Genomic DNA, 20,688 nt, shown 5'->3' with positions numbered 1-20,688 from the left:
ACAGTGAAACACTGATCCACTAATAAATCATAGGCTTTCAGACCTTGTGTATAAGTTTCGTTGCCCGGGAAACACTAATTATTTTTTTTACATCTCTAATTATTAATTCTATTTTTATAACCCGATCAAAGAATATTGTAAGGGTCTGGTGGATTTCGGTCAATGGCTTTTCTGAGTAGTTTCAACAAAGAATTTTATTTATTTATTTATACTTCAAAAGATAGTTCCTCAGATTTGGTACATACATCAGATCCATACGTTATTTTAGTTTGAAAAAGAGTTACTCATGTATTATAAAGTAGTGTTTGGTGTTATTGAAAAACAAAGTGGCTGTAAAGACTAAAAAGTTTAAAAATAAAAATGTTTGGTATAATCAGATAAACAAATTTCTTTGTAATTTCGTCATGTTTCGTTTAAGGCTACTTGACCAGGTCGCATTTTGGACGTTGAGAGGTGACTCATATTTTTTTGCAGAAATTGCTTGAAAATAACTCATATAATAATAATTGAGTTATCCTCCCACTCAAAAATGTCCGAAACATTGTTTAAATAATCAAAATGTCAAAAAATGAAGGAAAAATTCGATTTTTTTCTTCGTTTTTTGATTATAACTTTAAAAGCATTCATTTCCGAGAAAAGTTGTACTGACATAAACATTGCGTAATTAAATTTTCTACAATATAGGATTAGTTAAAAATTTTCACCATTGTTGCAAAATAGCACTAATTTCGAAAAAAAAACAAGTATTCGCATTTTACGTTTTTCAACCATTTATGCTACACTTAGGACCTTCATGTTTCACCCAGAAAAACTTTATGATATAGTAAAACAATACTGTAAATTTCATTAAGATCGGTTCAATAGATTTTGCAAAATAAATTTTGCAATCCAGCTTTCGCAAAAAAATTCATTTTTTCAAAATGTTGCAGGATTGAAAATAAAGCAGATGGCAAGTTAATATTTCTTTTACGTATAGAGGAATAATGTACCGTTCATTTGCAATTTGGAAAATTAAAATCGGTTAACTACCACGGCCTCAGGATTTTTTTAAATAAACATTAATTTTTGGTGCTACGCGCAGGACAGCGTTTGCTCTGACTGGGCATTCCAATGACCTTTGATAATGATTGATAAATTTTAATTTTTATTACATTTCGATATACATAAATCAATTTGTTTATTGTAAAATAAAAACATATAGGTACTCTGTCTTTTGAAATAACACTTTTTTAGCAAAAACTTTCTTTGTTCATATATTTTAACTTAGAGAATAAAAGTTTATTATTTTTAAACATATGCAATTGTTTAAACAATATTTCACAAACAATAATCAAATTATTTTGATTTTTGTGGAATTAAAACATTAAAATAAAACAAAATATAGAGTAAGAAAATAATATATTAGATAAAGATTGGAAGAAATTTTGGTGGAAATCAACTTGTGTGAATCGAACACCGCTGTTCTGCGCGCAGCACCAAAAATTAATGTTTATTTAAAAAAAATTCCTGGGCCGTGGGAGTTAACCGACTTTAATTTTGCAAATTGCAAATGAAAGGGTACAGTATTCTTATATAAGTAAAAAAAAAATATTAACTTGCTATCTGCTTTATTTTCCGTTCGTAGAATCTTAACCACTAATGTTTTTCACTTTCCACGAAACACTGCTTACGACTAATAATATATTGTTTACAAATTTTGGCCATATACAGGGCGGTGAAACTCTACGATCTCGTGGTCTTGGACATAAAATTAATTTTCTGAATTCTTCCCATAAAATTATATAACAGTATGTAGGTAATTGGTATATTAAATAATTCATTGAAGACATCAAGTGCTTTGCATCCTCCTTTTCTTATGTCATTCAGATATGTTTGAGGTTGACAAATACGACATAGCTTTTACCTACTACTGTCCTACTTATACTTCACAGTTAGGCAATCTATTATATTTTTAAAACTTTCACCATCTGGGACATTAAACCTGAACAGTTTAGTACTACCCACACAGTTATTTACTTTTATTTATTTATTCTGGTATTTAAATTGTTCTATATTCTCTTCGAAATGTGGACCTTGCGCAGAATGTTCCGCATACGATGGACATATAGGATCTATCCATCCAATGGCACTACAGCCCAAATCGAGCCTTGGCCTCCTTCAACAAGCTTCTCCAATCATTTCGATTTACCGCTGTTCTTTTCCATGAACGCGTTCTCAGGAAGTTCCTGGCATCCTCATCGACTTCATCTTCCCATCTCTTTTTTTTTAGGACATATAGGATAGGATCGAGGAAATCTTAAGAAGAGCAAATGCTGAGAGAATTGCTCAACTTGATCAAGGCACGAAATTATAGGAGATAGGCCATATATTAAGAGGAGAATATGTAATACGCAATCCCTCAACGAATCATCTAAGGAAAGATTGAGAGCAAGAGATTTGAGGTCGCAAACAAATGTCGTGGCTGCGAAATATAAAGAACTGGGCAGGCATAAATAACATGGCGAAGTTTTGCATGCCGCAAAAGACAGACGTCTAACTTTAGGATAATTCGCCAACGCACTATTATAGGGCACCATAAGAAGAACATTATCTTCTGTCACTGTTAACAGTTATTTAGATTTAGTATTTGTTTTCCCACAGGTACCTGTTTTACGACAGAGTGTCGAAGAGGAAGTATCCTTTTTTCTTTTCTGGTTGTTTCTCTCTTCTCCCTCCTTTCGTACTCATTCTGTTTCTTTTTTTTTGTAATTGGTTATAAATCTCTCGCATGCTACCGAAATAATTTCTATATAGTATGCCAGTATCAATGTTGTGAGCAAATCCAGACGATTACTTTTAAAAAATGCCATTCTTTGCTCTCGGCAGGTTGTCTTCTAGGATCTTGCGAGAAGGAGACAAGTTTTTATTTTTTGTATTATTTATAACAATAAGAAATACAGAAACGAATTAATTACATTTTTATGTAACTCGATTATTTTTATAAACGTAACAAACAATACTTTCAAGGAATAGTAACTTTAAGACAAAACAAAATCATTGTATCACAGAATATAGTATAAGGCCAATACAGTCAAGTTACTTATTTTAAAACAAAAAACGTTAGTTAAACTAAGGCTCACAAATAAACTTAATTTTTAAAATCGATAACCACTTTTCCTCTTAGATGACCCTTCTCAATGGTTTCAAGAGCTTCTGGTAGTTTATCAAATGTAAATGTATGCTGAATAACTGGTTGTATCTAAAAAATAATTTGAATTAATTGATGTTTGTTGGCAAGAAATACAAAAATCCCAAATAAATAGAAAATACGTAATACATCAACTATATTTTTAGTACTGTTCCTGACATATCAAATAGTAAGGCTTTAAGCTGCAGAACATCCATTTAGCAGAAATCGGCAAAATCTTCAAATCAACAGGAATAAAGACAATATTTACCCCCCAACAAAAACTTTTATCTCTTGTCTGATCAATCAAAGACAACATTCCAGATGAATACGGATTATATGAAATTCCTTGTCCAGACTGCCCCGATTTTATATAGGACAAACCAATCGTAGAATACAAAATCAAAGTACCCCGCACAAACCTTATGGAAATTAGGTCCCAGTGGATTTAGTTTTAGGGCAGTCAATGAGAGCAAGAACAGGTTATTACCTCCGAATTCTATCCTACTGCATGGATTTTATTGAAATTTTAGGAATAGCCTGAAAATAGCTCCTTATTCAAAGTCTACCCTATGCCGATGTGTGCTTTTGTCTTGGCGGCGGTTCCCACCCCTTCTGGGGGTGGAAAATTTAAACAACTACGGAAGTTGCTAGACAACCTAACTCTAAGCAAAAACTGTTCTATGATTTTTTTTCGAAAACTCAATACTTTTTGAGTTATTCGTGGTTGAAAATTGGCCATTTTTATTGAAATATAACACCTTTTCAAACGGTTTTTTGCGTTTACCTTAAAAACAATGCATCTAACTAAAAAAATTATATAAAACATTTTTGTAGCTCATAAAAAAACAAAGATATTCGTTCCTTCTTCAATCTTCTAGTTATAACACAAAAAGAGATATGGTAGGTAAAAAGAGTTTGTTTTTTTGGTGCATGCTCAAATCAGTGTATTCAACTTGAAATAACAGACAAACGGTCGATTTTAGGTGTATAATGCTACCAATACCTTTTATTGTACTTGAAAAGTCCTTTCAAATAAGCAATATTAAATGTCGATTACATTCAAACTAAGCGAGATATGCTGCAAAAAATTGATGACTAACGAATTTTAAGAAAAAAATTGAGAAGTATATTTAACCCCTCATCCACAAGAATTTAAATGCATCGTTTTTCTTCTACAATACATTTTACTACAGTGTTATTTTTATGTTCAAAAAGTTGAGCGGGTTTAAAATGAATGGTTTTTGAAAAAAATAAGATCAAACTATAGAGCGCATATTTAAATTTTCTTAAAAATCTTCCTATTTCTCCAGGTAACTTGAAAATGATGAGATACTGTTATAAAAAATAAAATCAAAATGTTTATCTAGAAGAAACCTACATTTTTGTATGGCATCTTTTTTTGGCATCTCTTATCATTTTCGAGTTACATGGAGAAATAGGAAGATTTTTAAGAAAATTTAAAAATGCGCTCAATAATTTGATCTTATTTTTTTCAAAAACCATTCATTTTAAACCCGCTCAACTTTTTGAACATAAAAGAACACTATAGTAAAATGTATTGTAGAAGGAAAACGATGCATTTAAATTCTTGTGGATGAGGGGTTAAATATACTTCTCATTTTTTTCTTAAAATACGTTAGTCATCAAATTTCTTACAGTTTATCTCGCATAGTTTGAATGTAATCGACATTTAGTATTGCTCATTTTAAAGGTCTTTCCAAGTATGTACTAGAAAACTTATTAGTATCATTATACACCTAAAATCGACAGTTTCTCTGTTATTTCAAGTTAAATACACTGATTTGAGCATGCACCAAGAAAACAAGTTTTTTTCACTTACCATATCTCTTTTTGTGTTATAACTAGAAGGTTCATAAAGGAAAGAATCTCTTTGTTATTTTATAAGCTACAAAAATGTTTTATATAGTTTTTTTAGTTAGATGCATAGTTTTTAAGGTATTCGCAAAAACTGTTTGAAAAGGTGTTATGTTTCAATGCAAATGGCCAATTTTCAATCAGGAATAACTCAACAAGTATTGAGTTTTCGAAAAAAAAAATTATAGAACAGTTTTTGCTTAGTATTAGGTTCTCTAGCAAGTTCTGTAGTTATTTAAGCAAAAAAATTTCCACCCCCGAGAAGGGGTGGGAACCGCCCCCAAGACAAAAGCACACATCGGCATAGGGTAGACTTTGTTTCTTGGGCTATTCCCTACTTACTGTGAAAATATCACGTAAATCGATATAGTAGGATGGAATTCGGAGCCACATACCCTCATTGACTGAGGATTTTCAAGATATAGAGGCACAAACTCGGAAAATTATAAGATTTACCGGGTAATCCAATTACCTGAGTTACTAGTTATCTGGCAACAAGTAGAAGTTTGGATTAAATAAAAGTACTAGTAAGTAGTCTAGGATTTTTTCCTGGCTATCCAATGACGACCTTTACTTTTACCTTGACCTTCAACGGACGTCATCTTCTAGAGTTTCTAGAGTTTTCAGCATTAAATTGATATTACAGCATTAAACAGATTACTCATGGGTTTTTGGGATCACTAAACACGAATATTCCGTCAGAATTGACCTCCATCTGGACGTCATCCACGGGCGCCCATATAAAAATTTTCAGGGGGGGCAGACGTGAAGATGTTGCACAGTATATTTTGTATACTTTGGATAACCGTATATAGTTTACAGCACCTGAAAAGCCAGGGGGCCGTGGCCCATGGGTATGGGCGCCCATGACGTCATTAGATTTTCGATGGTTTTCGGCATTTAGTTGATGCAAATGAATTACTGCAGGGATTTTTGAGGTCGCTAAACACGAATATGCCACCAGAACCGACTCCCGGAGCACCTGGTTTCCAAGGTAAATGAAAGGGGCACCTATAATTTCGAGGGTCTTCGGTACTGCATTGATACAAACGGATTACTCATAGGTTTTTGGAATTGTTGAACACGAATACTCTATCAGAACAGACATCGGAGTACCTGGTGCCTAAGGCACGTCAGGCTTTGGAGATTCGAGAGCTTTCGGTACTAAATTAATGTAAACTGATTACTCACAGGTTTTTGGTGCTGCTGAACGAGAATACGCCATCAGATCCGACCCGCGGAGCACCTGGTCCCTAAGGCAGGTCTTCTTCTGAAGTTTCTACAGGTTTCGGCATTAAATTGTTGCAGATGGGTATTAGTCATGGGTTTTTAGGGCTGCTGAACACAAATACGCCATCAGAACAGACACCGGGGTACCTATCTTCTGGGGTTTCGAGAGTTTTCGAGATAGTAAAGTGATCTTAAAATAAATGAAGGAAAAACATTTTCAGATATAAATTGAGTTTATATTTATAAATAATTAAAACAATTGAATAGCACAACATAGTTATTTTAATAAAAATCTACAAATAGCAAAAAAAAGTTTTCACCAATTTGAACGCTTTCTCTGAACAGCAACTCAGAAAACCTCCGAGTACTCGGTGTGTACCAATCCGTTTGCGTCAACTTAGTACCGAAAACTCTCGAAACTCCAGAAGACGACGTGCCTTAGGCGATAGGTGCTCCAGTGTCTGTTCTGATGGCGTATTCGTGTTCAGAAAATCCAAAAAGCCATGAGTAATCCATTCGTATCAATTTAATGCCGAAACTCTAGAAGATGAATAACCTTAGGCACCAGGTGCTTCGTGGGTCGGATCTGATGGCGTATTAGCGTTCAGCAACCCCAAAAACCTATGAGTAATCCATTTGATTCCTTCGAAACTCCAGAAGATAACCTGTCTTAGGCACCAGGTGCTCCTGTGTCTGAGCTGATCACGTATTCGTGTTCAGTTACCCCAAAAACCTATGAGTAATCCGTTTGCATCAATGTAGTACCGAAGACTCTCGAAATTCTAGGAGCCCCTTTCATTGACCTTGGAAACCAGGTGCTCCGGGAGTCGGTTCTGGTGGCATATTCGTGTTTAGCGACCTCAAAAAACCCTCCAGTAATTCATTTGCATCAATTAAATACCGAAAACCATCTAAAATCTAGAAGATGACGTCCCTTGCAGTGGCCGTGGCCACCACCTACTCCGGAGGTCAATTCTGATGGCATATTCGTGTTTAGTAATCTTAAAATCCCATGAGTAATCTGTGTATATCAATTTAATGCTGAAAATCCTAGAAACTCTAGAATATAACGTCTGTTGAAGGTCAAAGTAAAGGTCGTCATTGGATAGTCAGGAAAAAATCCTAGACTACTTACTAGTATTTTTATTTAATCCAAACTTCTACATGTTGCCAGATAACCAGTAACTCATATCAGGGAATTGGAATACCCGGTAAATCTTATAATTTTCCGAGTTTGTGCCTCTATAATATATCTTCAAAATCCTCCATACGATCGAGTTGTGCCCATGAGAACTTTTCATCACAATGCTTCAAAGAGTATTTATTTTCCCAAAGTGTGAACTAAATCCACTGGGACCTAATTTCCATAAGGCTTGTGCGGGGTATTTATGAACATTATTAAACTCATTAATGCAGTGCAATGTTGAACGAACAAAAAACAAACTATATTTTCAATATAAAATTCACTTCAGTCTGCCAACAACGAACAACGCTAGAAATTGAGTATGGAATTTACGAATCTATTTGTTTTTATGTATATGTATAATCATTTTGAATGTTTTAGACTGTCGTATGCTTTTTCTATCTTAATACGTATAATCTTTATTTGTTCTTATCTGTTTAAATAGGTACACGACAATTAGACCGAAAGCAGTCCGAACTCATTAGACCGAAAAGCACTTTACCGAACAGCATTAGACCGAAATGGTACATAAATTAAAAAAGATTGCAGTAAATTACGATAAGATTTTGTATATCTGTCTTTTTGTTTATTGTATTTTTTTGTACTATTTTATACAGTATAGACTGTAAATTGTTACTCTGTACAGTCTGATATGAAAAAATTTTCATCCGTTGAAACAAATTAGTGAAGGTAAAAATAAATTAAGGGTAGAGTGACGTTAACACCATTTTAACTGTTTATAATAACCATCCAAATAACATTTAGTTGTAATTACATTTAATTAGTCTTACCTCTTTTACTGCGACAAGTAAAAAGAACTGCATTTCGGTCTTCTGCTGTTCGGTCTAGTGAGGTTTCGGTAAAGTGCTTTTCGGTCTAATGAGTTCGGTCTACTGCTTTCGGTCTAATTATTTCGGTCTCTTTACAGTAAACCGTTTAAATAACCGTGAATTCCAATTATGAAAGAGGTTGTCTGTTTTTGAAACTCTATTTTTCTTCTATAACAAACCATGTTATTCTCTACATATCTAAACAATTATTAAAATTATTTAAATATGTAAATTTTGAAAAAATGTTTTTCGGTGTGTTTGGAAATTATACCTATTACAATAATAAATAGACTAATGGCATTTCACAAAATTTGCATAAAAGTATTCTCACATTTAAAATCTCAAGGTTAACTTAAACGTGATGAACTTGTATAATTTTATACCTAATAAATAAATATTCATAATTTCGAGAAAAGCGTCAAAACTGAATGTTTAATTAGATTTGTTATTCTAAATTAAATTTTTCTGAAAATTTGATACTTTATTTATTTGCATTCCGTTTTAAGCATAGTCTGAGCAGGTCAATTATATTTTTCTTTTTTCCATGAGACCGTCGTTAACTTCTACTAATGTATTCTACCAATTATGGCCTATGGAATGGAGACCATGACACAAATAGGTTGAGAACGACATAGAGATAGAGGGCGATCGAACGAGCTATGTTAGGAGTATCTCTGAGGGAACATTGTTGATAAGTGGCGTTAGGAGTTTATTAAATTACCTATTTTAAACTATTAATAAAATATGTATAGGTAACTATCATTGATAGCAAATTTAATTATTATATAAAAGTAATATAGGCAAGGCAAAACGGCGGGTTCGTTGGAAAAAATATTCCCATGAGATTTTTTTGCATAATAACATTCGTGAGACATCCCAGAATATGGTTCAAGAAGTCGCCCACGCGAAAAGTGGTACAATTTTTTTTTAACAATTTTTTTAATCAAATTGCAAAAAATCAATATTTTCGGCCCTGACAATGTTTTTTAGATTAATCGGACCATTCCGGACAAAAAAGGTCTCTTGTAATTTTTCTCTAAAGTTGATCGTGTTCGAGTTGTAAGCAATTTAAAATTTGGAAAACGCGAAAATGGCCATTTTTAAGACTTAATAACTCGGTTAAAAATTATTATTTAGAAAGTTAGAAAGTGACTAAATCAAATTTAAAGCCCCCCTACATGATCCTGAAGAAATTTGTGTCATTAATTTATTACTAAGCTGTTATTTTTAATTATTAATAATGAGCGATAAGATCGTATTGACGCGGCTGTAAATGTGAGTGCGAGTGAGATACGCCATTGGACTGCCTGAATGACATCTCTTTCGCACTCATCATGGACGGCCGCCTAATACGTGCATGACAGTCATTATTATAACTTAAAAATAACAACTTAGTAATCAAATAACGACAAAAATTTCATGAGGATCTTGTAGGGGGGATTTAAACTTTGATTTATAGTCTGGGCTGATTATCGGAGAATAGGCCATTTTTATATAATAGGAATTTTATTGCTGGAATCGAAGCTTATGATTATATATATTAACAATAAATGGCGCCGGAAAATCGTGTTTTTTTAAATTTTTGCTCTATAACTCCAAAGATTTTAAATTTACACCAAAAACACCCAAATAAAAATTCACCGAAATTAAATTCTGCATAAAGACATGTTTTTCCCGATCTGCTCCGACGAAAATTTTCCTCGGAAAACGCGGGTTTTCCCAACAAAATCATTAAATTTCAAATAAGGTTTTAGATAAGTAATTATCTACCAATAATTAAATAACTCGGTGACATAAAAGCTTTCTTGGTTTAGATTATAGTTTAAACCGGTTACACCAGCTTTCAGAAGCCGGTGAAAATTAAACGAATATTTTAGCAACAATTCAATTGTTAATTAATAATTTACGGTCGCAATAATAACCAAAATAATTATGATACACTGATCAAACTTTGAAATCTTATAAAGATGAGATGCCTATTTAATATTTTGTCGACAAAATATTAATTTTTAATTTTTTTGAATAATCTTTAAATGTTTAAAAAAAATAGTTATAAACAAATTAACGTTTCTCAGAAAGTTTTTATTATATTCTTATTTTAAAAAATAGGTAAATTGCGTATTTCAAAGATCTTTAAAATGAATGATTTAAACTTTTTTGCAGACATTTGCAAAAAAGTTATGAAACAACAAAGTAAACATACGATTACTACGTTGTTTATATATTTTTTAAATTCTTTCAAAGCGTAAAAGTGAGTTTAAAGTACAAGCTAATTACTTACAAAAAATATTGATTATTAGTTTAATGGTTATATTTTAATTAAAGATTATAAATATATTTTTTTTGTAATTTACACGCGCGAAAGTAGACTAATACAGTACCGTAGCTACCCGTCCACATACACAACTCGCGCGAGTTTAAATCGTGTCAGTCGCTTCGAGCATCTTCGAGTGAACATTTTATCTCCGGCTCTGTATCAAGCCTACTTTCGCGCTAAAAATTACAAAAAAAAACATTTTTAATCTTTGATTATATTATAACCATTGAACTAATATTTGAAATTTTTTGAGAGTAATTAGTTTGTACCATAAACTCACTTTTAAGCTTTGAAACAATTAAAAGAAATTATAAACAACGGAATAATCGTATGTTTACTTTGCTGTTTCATAACTTTTTTGCAAATGGTTGGAAAAAAAATTTTAAAGCATTCATTTTCAAGACCTTTGCAATACGCATTTTAAGTATTTTTTAAATTATAATATAATAAACAATTTCTGAGAAATGTTAATTTGTTTATAACTATTTTTTTAAACATTTAAAGATTATGCAAAAAAATGAAAAATTTATATTTTGTCGACAAAATATTAAATAGGCATCACATCTTTATAATCTTTCTAAGTTTGATCAATGTCTCATGATTATTTTGGTTGTTATTGCGACTATAAATTGTTAATTAACAATTGAATTGTTGCTAAAATATTGGTTTAATTTTCACCGGCTTCTGTAGTTATAATCTATACCAAGAAAAAATTTTTTTTTAATAAGTTATTTAATTATTGACAAATAATTACTTGCCCAAAAAATTTATTTAAAAATTAGGATTTTGTTGGGAAAACCCGCATTTTCCGAGGAAAATTTTCGTAGGAGCAAATCGGGAAAGACATGCCTCTATATAGAATTAAATTGGGGCGAATTTTTATTTAAGTGTTTTTGGTGTAAAGTTAAAATCTTCGGAGTTATAGACCAATAATTGAAAAAAAAACACGATTTGGGGGCGCCATTTTGTTAATAAAAAAAGTAGCACACTATCTGCGGACTTTGCATACCTATGTTATTAATATATAGGATCATAATATTCGATTCCAGCAATTGCTGGTAAATAACCTTTCTTTGTACTTTACTAATTAAACTAGCGTATTATAACTATTTTTTTTTCAAAATTTAAAGATTATGCAAAAAAACGAAAAATTTATATTTTGTCGATAAAATATTAAATAAGCATCTCATCTTTATAATATTTATAAGTTTGATCAATGTATCATGATTATTTTGGTTATTATTGCGATCGTAAATTGTTAATTAACAATTGAATTGTTGCTAAAATATTCGTTTAATTTTCACCGGCTTCTGGAATTACAATCTATACCAAGAAAGCGTTGATGTCACTAAGTTATTTAATTATTGATTAATAATTACTTACCTAAAACTTTATTTGAAAATTAAAGATTTTGTTGGGAAAACCCGCATTTTCCGAGGAAAATTTTCATCGGAGCAAACCGGGAAAAACATATCTCTATGCAGAATTTAATTGCGGTGAATTTTTATTTGGATGTTTTTGTTGTAAAGTTAAAATCTTCGGAGTTATAGAGCAATAATTGAAAAAAATACGATTTGTCGTCGCCATTTTGTTTATAAAAAAAGTAGCACACTATCTGCGGACTTTGCATACCTATATTATTAATATATAGGATCTTATAATTCGATTCCAGCAAAATAACTTTTCCATGAATTTTGCTAATTAGCCCAGAGTATTAGTCGCTTTCTGACTTTCATAGTAATAACTTTTAACAGAGTTATTAAGCCTTGAAATTTTAAAATGCTTTTGCCTCAAAAAACCTAAAAAAATTGCCCGGGCCAAAAATATTGATTTATGCAATTTGATTAAAAAAAATTGTTAAAAAAAATTTTATAGCACTTTTCGCGTGGGCGACTTCTTGAATCTTATTCTGGAATGTCTCACGAATGTGATTATGCAAAAAAATCTTATGGGAATATTTTCTCCAAAGAACCCGCCCGCCGTTTTCGACTTGTCTAATAAAATGTTTAAAAATAAAATTTACGTATAATATGAAATGTAATCTTAGAAAAGTCTAGAACGACACGTCAAACTGAAACACTGTTTGGAAACAATAACTCCTGGATAATTTTATTATTTATTTATATTTTAAAGAAATTATATAGGTTGGTTATATTAAAATAATATTTTTAAAATCGAATAAAGAAATTTTATTTTTTATTTATTATTTAGATTTTAAACAAGATATGTTATATTAATTATTTAGTTTGACTTTAACGTTTCTGTCAAAAAAATAAGGTATGCTTTGTTGATACGTTAGCAGGTGGCGTTAGGAGTTTATTGAATTATTTTAAATTATTAATAAAATATAAATAACATTTGATAGTAAATTTAATTATGATATAAAAGAAAAAGATTTTATAAAAAAAAAGGAATTTATTAACAACGAAAGTTAAAAAGGTTTGTAGAAATAAAATATAATGCTTTTACATTTACTACTTCATCCGTAATTAAATTTTTCGCCAAATTGACATAAATATTGGTTACTTTATTAAGAAAAATAATACGTTTTATGTTACTTTATATTCACTTGGTTTACATGCAAGACGTTTATTATTTTAAAAATTAAATTTTTAATTCTTTTGAAAGTTTGTTAGGCCACCATTGAGTTCACTCCCGTCTTGAGCATGTAGTTATTTTATTAGTCGAATTCACTCGCAAGCGATTTTACAATAAAGTAGTATTTAAGGATATTATTTTTCTGAAATTTAAACATTGTTGCCAAATAGCACTTTTATCGTAAAGCAATTCGAGAAATTTTTCCAAACACTAAACTTAAGGGATGCCTGTTTCACTTGAGTCAAAGTTGGTATAGAAAAATTCAACAGTTGGAACTGTCCCACGAATATCAGTGCAGAAACAGATATAACTAAATATTTACTTACTTACTTAAGCCGTCCTCTTGTACCTTACGGTGTCGAGGTAAGTGGAGAAATCAGACGTCTCCATGCCTTTCGGTCAGTAGCTAGTCTTTCTGCTTCTCTCCACCCAATATTCCTTTTTACGCAAGCCTTTCCAATATCTGCGTTCCACGTTCTTGCTGGCCTGCCTCTTCTTCGTTTGTTGTCGGATGCCGCTTTCCATACCCTCTTTACAGTTCTACCTTCACCCATTCTCGTCATATGTCCGAACCACGATAACTGTTTCGTTTCAAGTCTGTCTAAGGTCCTTCCAATACCGCACCTTTCACGTATGTCTTCATTTCTTATACGATCACGTCTGGTCACCCCGGATACCGCACGTAAATATCGCATTTCGCATGCTTGAATTTTACTACGGATGTTGTCATTCATTGTCCACGTTTCACTACCGTAGAGTAGCACCGGCTCGTATACAGTTTGGAACACTTTCATTTTTGTTTTCAGGCTTACTTCTTTCTTCCTAATAAAACTTTTATTTAGCGCATAATACAATTTTGTTGCACTCATTACCCTGCTGTTTATTTCTGGTTCTATATTTCCTTGTCCATTCATTGTTGATCCTAAATACTTGAACTCCTCTACTTGAGTAATGGTCTCATTATTCAGCTTTACATTTATATTTTCTTGAGTTTTCGGTATTACTAAAGCTTCTGTTTTTTCAATATTTATTTTCATCCAAAATTTCTTAAAGGCTTCATTCCAAACATTTACATTCACTTGCAAGTCTTTTTCTGATTTTGCCACAATTACCAGGTCATCGGCATATATCAACTCTGACACGTGAACTTGTTGAAGTTTATACACCCCTACCCTAGTTCTTTTTACCTTACCCCTGCATTCTTTTGCAATTTCGTCCATTAGAGTGAGTTCGAGTTTGGCAAGCGAGGCGAGAGGTCGTGTGGCAGGTGTATTGGCGATAAGGTAATTTCGAATTCGAAACCTATCACAATAAAAACACCGGTTTTTTAAAAGACCTATCGTTATCGATAATCGTTAAACTTAAAAAGCGTTCTTGTGCGAAATAAAAATAAACTTCTAAGTGTATAATAATAATATTTATATTAGTGCTGAGGTTAACATTTAATTTAAAATGGCCAGTGGCGGAACAGGAACAATCCGAAAGGAAACCTATAGAAAGAATGAAGAACTATCTGATAGTGGCGACGAAGAATCTAAGAAGAAAAAATATAAAGAAGATAAATTATATTTTGAAAAGAGTAACCTGACGAGACGAACACCGAATAAAAGCAACGACACAAATGAAGAGATGATAAAAATGATGCGGGAAGTTATGTGGAAAAATGATGAAATGATGGCAGAAATAAGAACCATACGGAAAGACCAAAAAGAAACGATGGAATATATTAAGGAGCTGAAAGAAAAAAACGAAAAATTGGAAGAAGGTTTAAAAATGGCAAACAATAGAATAGAACAATTGGAAAAAGATAGACGGAGAAATAATATAGTATTAAAAGGCCTAACACTAGATGCTACCGACGGAAAGCCTGTAAAGGAGTCAGTAGAACACTTCATAGGAAGAAATCTGAAATTAGAGGTCAGACTGAGAGGAGCGGTGAAGATCGGCGACCAAATCTTTGTAGCAGAAATGGAAAACCTAACGGATAAGATGAGTGTACTAAAAAACAAAGGAAAACTGAAAAATCTACAGGGACAAAAGGTGTATATAGAATCAGATTTAACAAGAAAGGAAAGGGAAATACAAGCAAAAATTAGGAAAATGGCAAAAGAAGAAAAAGACAAAGGTAATACTACGAAGATAGGATATATGAAACTCGAGATTAATGGAAAGGAGTGGAAATGGGACCATAATAAAGAGAAACTTATACTAACTCACAGAAATATCGGGGAAGGGACTTCAAAAAACTAAAAGAAAATAATGAGACCGGACCCACAACAATGACAACCAAGGCAATGAATGGGAAAAGCGATAGGGAAAAAGATGATGCAAAGGTAAACAAGGATGAAAATAGGAAAAAGGGGAAAGCTAGATTGCAGAAAAAAGGAGAGATAAAAATGGGAACATGGAATGTGAGAAGCATCAATGGAAAAGAGGAAGAACTGGTAGAAGATATGATAAGACAAAAAATAGAAATACTAGGAATAACAGAAACGAAGATGAAAGGAAAAGGTCTTAAGAAAATACACAAAGGATATTGGTTACTTTGGGTAGGAGCGGATACAAAAGAGAGAGCAAAAGAAGGAGTCGGGATAATAATTGCACCGAATAGACTACAACACGTTATAGAAGAAACATATGTTAACCAGAGAATATTATCGGTGAAAATTAAACTGATGGACGAAGAAATATGGACAATAATAACAGCCTACGGAGTAAATGAAGATGCAAGAAAGGAAGAGAAAGATAAATTTTTCGAGGAGCTCCAAATGCAAATTGATAATGGGGAAGAAAACATAATTGTAATGGGAGATCTAAATGGTAGAGTCGGAAACAACAACAGCGGAATTGAGGAGTGCATGGGAAAAGAAGGAGAAGAAATGCTAAACAGAAATGGTGAAAGAATAATAGAAATATGTATGGAGAATAAACTAGTTATAACAAATACAAAATTTAAACATAAAGAAGTACACAAATACACGAGAGTACAAGACAGCAGAAACGAAAAATCAATCATAGATTACTTTTTGGTAAGCAGCAACAAATGGAAAAGAGTACAGGATACGAAAGTGAAAAGAGGCTCGGAGATTGGCAGTGACCACCATCTAGTAATAATGAGAATGAGAACAACAGAGGAAAAAGAAGAAAAGAGAAGAAAGGTAGTAAATGAAAAAATAAAAAGTTACAAATTAAAAGAGGAAATATATAAGAAGAAATTCCAAGAAAAATTAGATAATACTTTGAAAGGTAGGGCAAAAAATACAAATATAGAAAAAAAATGGGAATATCTAAAAACCAGCATAATCAAAGCAGCTGAGGAAACTTGCGGGAAAGCAAAAATAGCAAACACTAACATGAGGAGAACAGAATGGTGGACGGAAGAAATACGAGAGAAAATAAAGAACAAAAAAGACAAATGGAAAAGATACCTAAGCACAAAACACCCGGAAGATTACGAAGCATATAAAGAAAAAAGGAAAGAGGTTAAAATAGCGGTGAAAGCAGGAAAGGAAAGGTCATGGGAGATATTTGGACAAAAAATGACAAAAAATTATAGGGAAAACCAAAAACTCTTCTACGGCGCATTAAAACAACTCAGACAAAAGAAAGAGCACACGATGCCGAATATAAAAGACAAGAATGGAAACGTACTAACAGAAGAAAAACAAATAATGGAAAGATGGAGAGAACATTTCAAAGAGCTAACTCATGTAGACAAGGACAACATAGGGGAGATACAAGAAAGGAATGAAGAACAACAAGTGGAATCCATAACAAGAGAGGAATTAGAGAAAGCAATAGAAAGAGTAAAACTGGGCAAAGCACCAGGCAAGGATCATATCACCCCGGAAATGATAAAATTCATGGGGACAGAGGGAATGGATAGCATGAAAGAACTAATGAATGATATCATAAATAGAGCAGAATTACCAAAGGACTGGAAGAAAGACATTATATTACCAATACACAAAAAGGGAGACAAGAGAAACTGTAATAATTACCGAGGTATCACCATATCAAGTATCCCTGGGAAGGTATTAGCAAGAATACTAGAGACAAGAATAAAAACACAAATAGAAACAACTATGGAAGACACACAGTGTGGATTCAGGAAGGACAGAAGCACGCAAGACCTAATATTCACATTAAGACAAGTAAGTGAGAAGGTAATCAAGAAAAATAGAGAGATACATATGTGCTTCATTGACCTGGAAAAGGCGTTTGACAGAATCCGAAGAAAGGACGTTTGGAAGACACTAACAGAAAGGGGAGTCGACAGACACATAATAGAAGTAATAAAGGATATGTACAAAAATAATACAAATACAGTAAGAACCAATAACGAGGAATCCAGAGAATTTTCTACAAGTCAAGGCGTCAAACAGGGATGCGTGCTGAGTCCACTGCTATTCTCAGTGGTACTGGATGAAGCGATAAAGAAAGCCAAGAGAAGAATGAGAAAACTAACATTAGGATACTGGCAAATGAAACAGACTCAACTATCGGAGCTACTATTTGCAGACGACATGGTATTGATAGCAGAAAACAGAGAAGACTTACAGAACAATCTTGAAATCCTAGAAGAAGAACTATCAAACATAAATATGAAAATTAATACAGAGAAAACAAAAACAATGATAATTTCAAATACGAGGAAGACACACGCAATAGAATTAGACGGGAAACAACTAGAGCAAGTGGAATATTTTAAATACCTAGGAGTAATAATCGAATCAAATGGTAAACAAGACATGGAAATAAACGAGAGAATGGGACGAACAGGAAGCTTATTTAACACTATGAAAACAACATTTTTTGGGAAAAAAGGGATACCGGAAAAAGTAAAAACGGCAGTCGTTAAATCAGTAGTTAGACCAACAATCATGTATAGCAGCGAGACATGGACATTGACGGGGAGACAAAAATCCAGAGTCAATGCTATGGAAATGAGGTTCCTGAGGAAAATAGCAAACAGAAAAAGGACAGACAAAATACGAAACGAAACAATTAGACAAAACCTAAAACTAGAACCAATCAATGAAAAAATAGTAGAAGGACAACTTAGATGGTTCGGGCACGTGTGTAGAATGTCGAACGAGAGGCTAACAAAACGAGTGTTCGAAACGAGAGTGCAGGGGAAAAACAAAAGAGGGAGACCAAGAGTTATGTGGGTAGATGAAATCAGGAAAGAAGTCGAGAAGAAGGGATTGACATTGGAAAGTGCAAGAAACCTAGCGCAAGATCGGAAAGCATGGAGACTACAATGCCAAACTCAACTCCACCAGCCTTACACCTAAAGGTAGAAAGGCTTAGGACTAAGTAAGTAAGTAAGAGTGATGAATAACAAAGGACTCAGAACACCACCTTGTCTTACACCTGTCCTTGTGTAGAATTCTAGAGATGAGCGATTTTTCGTTCTTACATTATTACGTGTACATTTATATATACTCTTTATTGCTTGGATTAACTTCGGTTTCACATTTCTACGGTTTAATAATTCCCAAATCTTGTTACGTGGCGCCCGATCAAATGCTTTTTCCAAGTCCACAAAACATAGAAACAACTTACTGTTATGTTGTAGGGCTTTTTCTGATAACTGTCTCACCGTGAATATGAGATCGGTTGTACCTCGCCCTGGCCTAAAGCCGCATTGGCTGTCATCCAATGTGGCCTCGATATTTTCTCGCAGCTTTTTCTCTAGTATTATTTCGTAGATTTTACTAGCAACTACCAACAATGATATTCCCCTGTAGTTAGAACACTATGTTTATCACCTTTTTTGTGTAATGGTAGAATAGTGGCAAGAGTCCAGTCTCTAGGTATGCATCCGGTATGGCAGCAGCTCCTTATGATTTTCCATAGTAACTGTAATCCTTCTCCTTCCATATATTTAATTAGCTCAGCCTTAATATTATCGTGTCCTGCAGCCTTGCCATTTTTTAATTTTAAAATTGCTTCCCTATATTCTTCGTATGTTATGTCATCATTATCTTGTTGTTCATTTAAATTGTACTCCTCCCTGTCATTTTCTATTTCGTTGTTGTCTCCCATTAATAATTCCATAAAATGTTCTCGCCATCTTTCGGTAATCTCTTCATTTTTTAATAATATGTTACCATCTCTGTCCTCTAAACCTGTTACTCCGTTTGATTTCTTTTGTCTTAGGTTTTTTAGGGTCCTATAGAGCAACTTCGCGTTACCCTTACTATCACTTTCCATTTTATTTCCAAATTCTTCCCACTGACGATTCTTAGCTTCTTTAATTTTATTTTTAACCATTATTCTCTGTTCCTTATATTCTTGATAATTACCTTCACTTTTATTACTTATATACTTTTTCCACAATTTTTTCTTCTTCGAAACTTCCAATTTTATGTCATTATTCCACCAAGCTGTACCTTTCAGATATCTTCCTTTCGTTACACCACATACTTTACTCCCAGTTGCATACACCAGCTCCTTAAAAATATTCCATAATATTTCTATATCCTCCTCATTTTTCCAATTTGTTTTTCGTATTTCTTCATTTAATTTACGACAGTATTCTTTTCTAATATTTTCAGACTGAAGTTTGTATACTTTAATACTTGGTTGTTCATAGCGATTTTCTTCATTTTTAATATTAAATGTCTGTTCTCTCCTTGTCTTTATTTTAGCTTCAACGAGAAAATGATCTGAACTGATCTCATAACCTCTTTTAACACGAACGTCCGCTATTTCATTTTTATATCTGTTCTGTACTAATACTAGATCAATAACGGATTTTTCGTTCCGCGAATCCATCACTCGTGTGTATATATACGTGTGTATAACTAAATATATAACTTATATATTTGGTTTACCATTTCTCAAAGCAGAGGACGTTTGGAATTACTTTGCCATCGATCTTGATGCAATTCAACCAGAAGATGAAAGAGTGGTTAAGTTTAGTGACTATTTCGTTGAAGCCTATATTAAAGAAACATCAACCTTTCCTCCTCACATATGGGCTGAAAATTCTTCTTTACAAAGGACAACAAATGCATGTGAGTCTTTTCACTCTCGCTATAATGCTTCATTATACAACACATCTAAATTTTAACCAGTTTATTTATGTTCTTCGAGATTTTCAATTAGATACTTATATCAAACTTCAAAATATAGATACCGTTGTGAAAGTGTACGATAGAAAAGTGATATCGAGAAAAAACTTAAAGATAATAATTTGAAATAACTACAAAATAACGGCCTTACCAATTTTGAATTTATAAAAAATATATCAAATATGTTGTTAAAAAAAGTAAGCGGGGCAGTTATAGCAATTTCATATTTACTCTAATGTATGTATTCAATGAAACTTAGTGACCAAATATTAACAACAACATAACAATGAAACCTTGTTTTTTGAATTATTACCAAGTTGCATTTTTAAAAATCATCCCAATTAGATGTAGATGTGCAAGAACGTCTAATGAGAAATATACTTTTAAACGAATGATTTGTCAAC

The 20,688-nt window shown here is 32.7% G+C and overlaps 1 protein-coding gene across 1 annotated transcript in view; it reads right to left on the bottom strand.

Moving 5' to 3' along the window:
• Nucleotides 1-2,899: 2,899 nt before the first annotated feature.
• The window catches only part of LOC126884218 (reticulon-4-interacting protein 1, mitochondrial), a 35,108-nt gene continuing 17,319 nt past the window's right edge, over nucleotides 2,900-20,688 (bottom strand). Inside the window, exon 6 of the mRNA XM_050650114.1 lies at nucleotides 2,900-3,238. Within this exon, the coding sequence (XP_050506071.1) occupies nucleotides 3,128-3,238 (111 nt within the window). The 3' untranslated portion in view covers nucleotides 2,900-3,127. The remainder of the gene's footprint in view (nucleotides 3,239-20,688) is intronic.

The sequence above is a fragment of the Diabrotica virgifera genome, chromosome 5 (assembly GCF_917563875.1).
Source record: "Diabrotica virgifera virgifera chromosome 5, PGI_DIABVI_V3a".
NCBI classification, from domain to species: Eukaryota; Metazoa; Arthropoda; class Insecta; order Coleoptera; family Chrysomelidae; genus Diabrotica; species Diabrotica virgifera.
The sequence above is the reverse complement of the archived record's forward strand: the minus strand, read 5'-3'. Positions and strand labels throughout refer to the sequence as shown.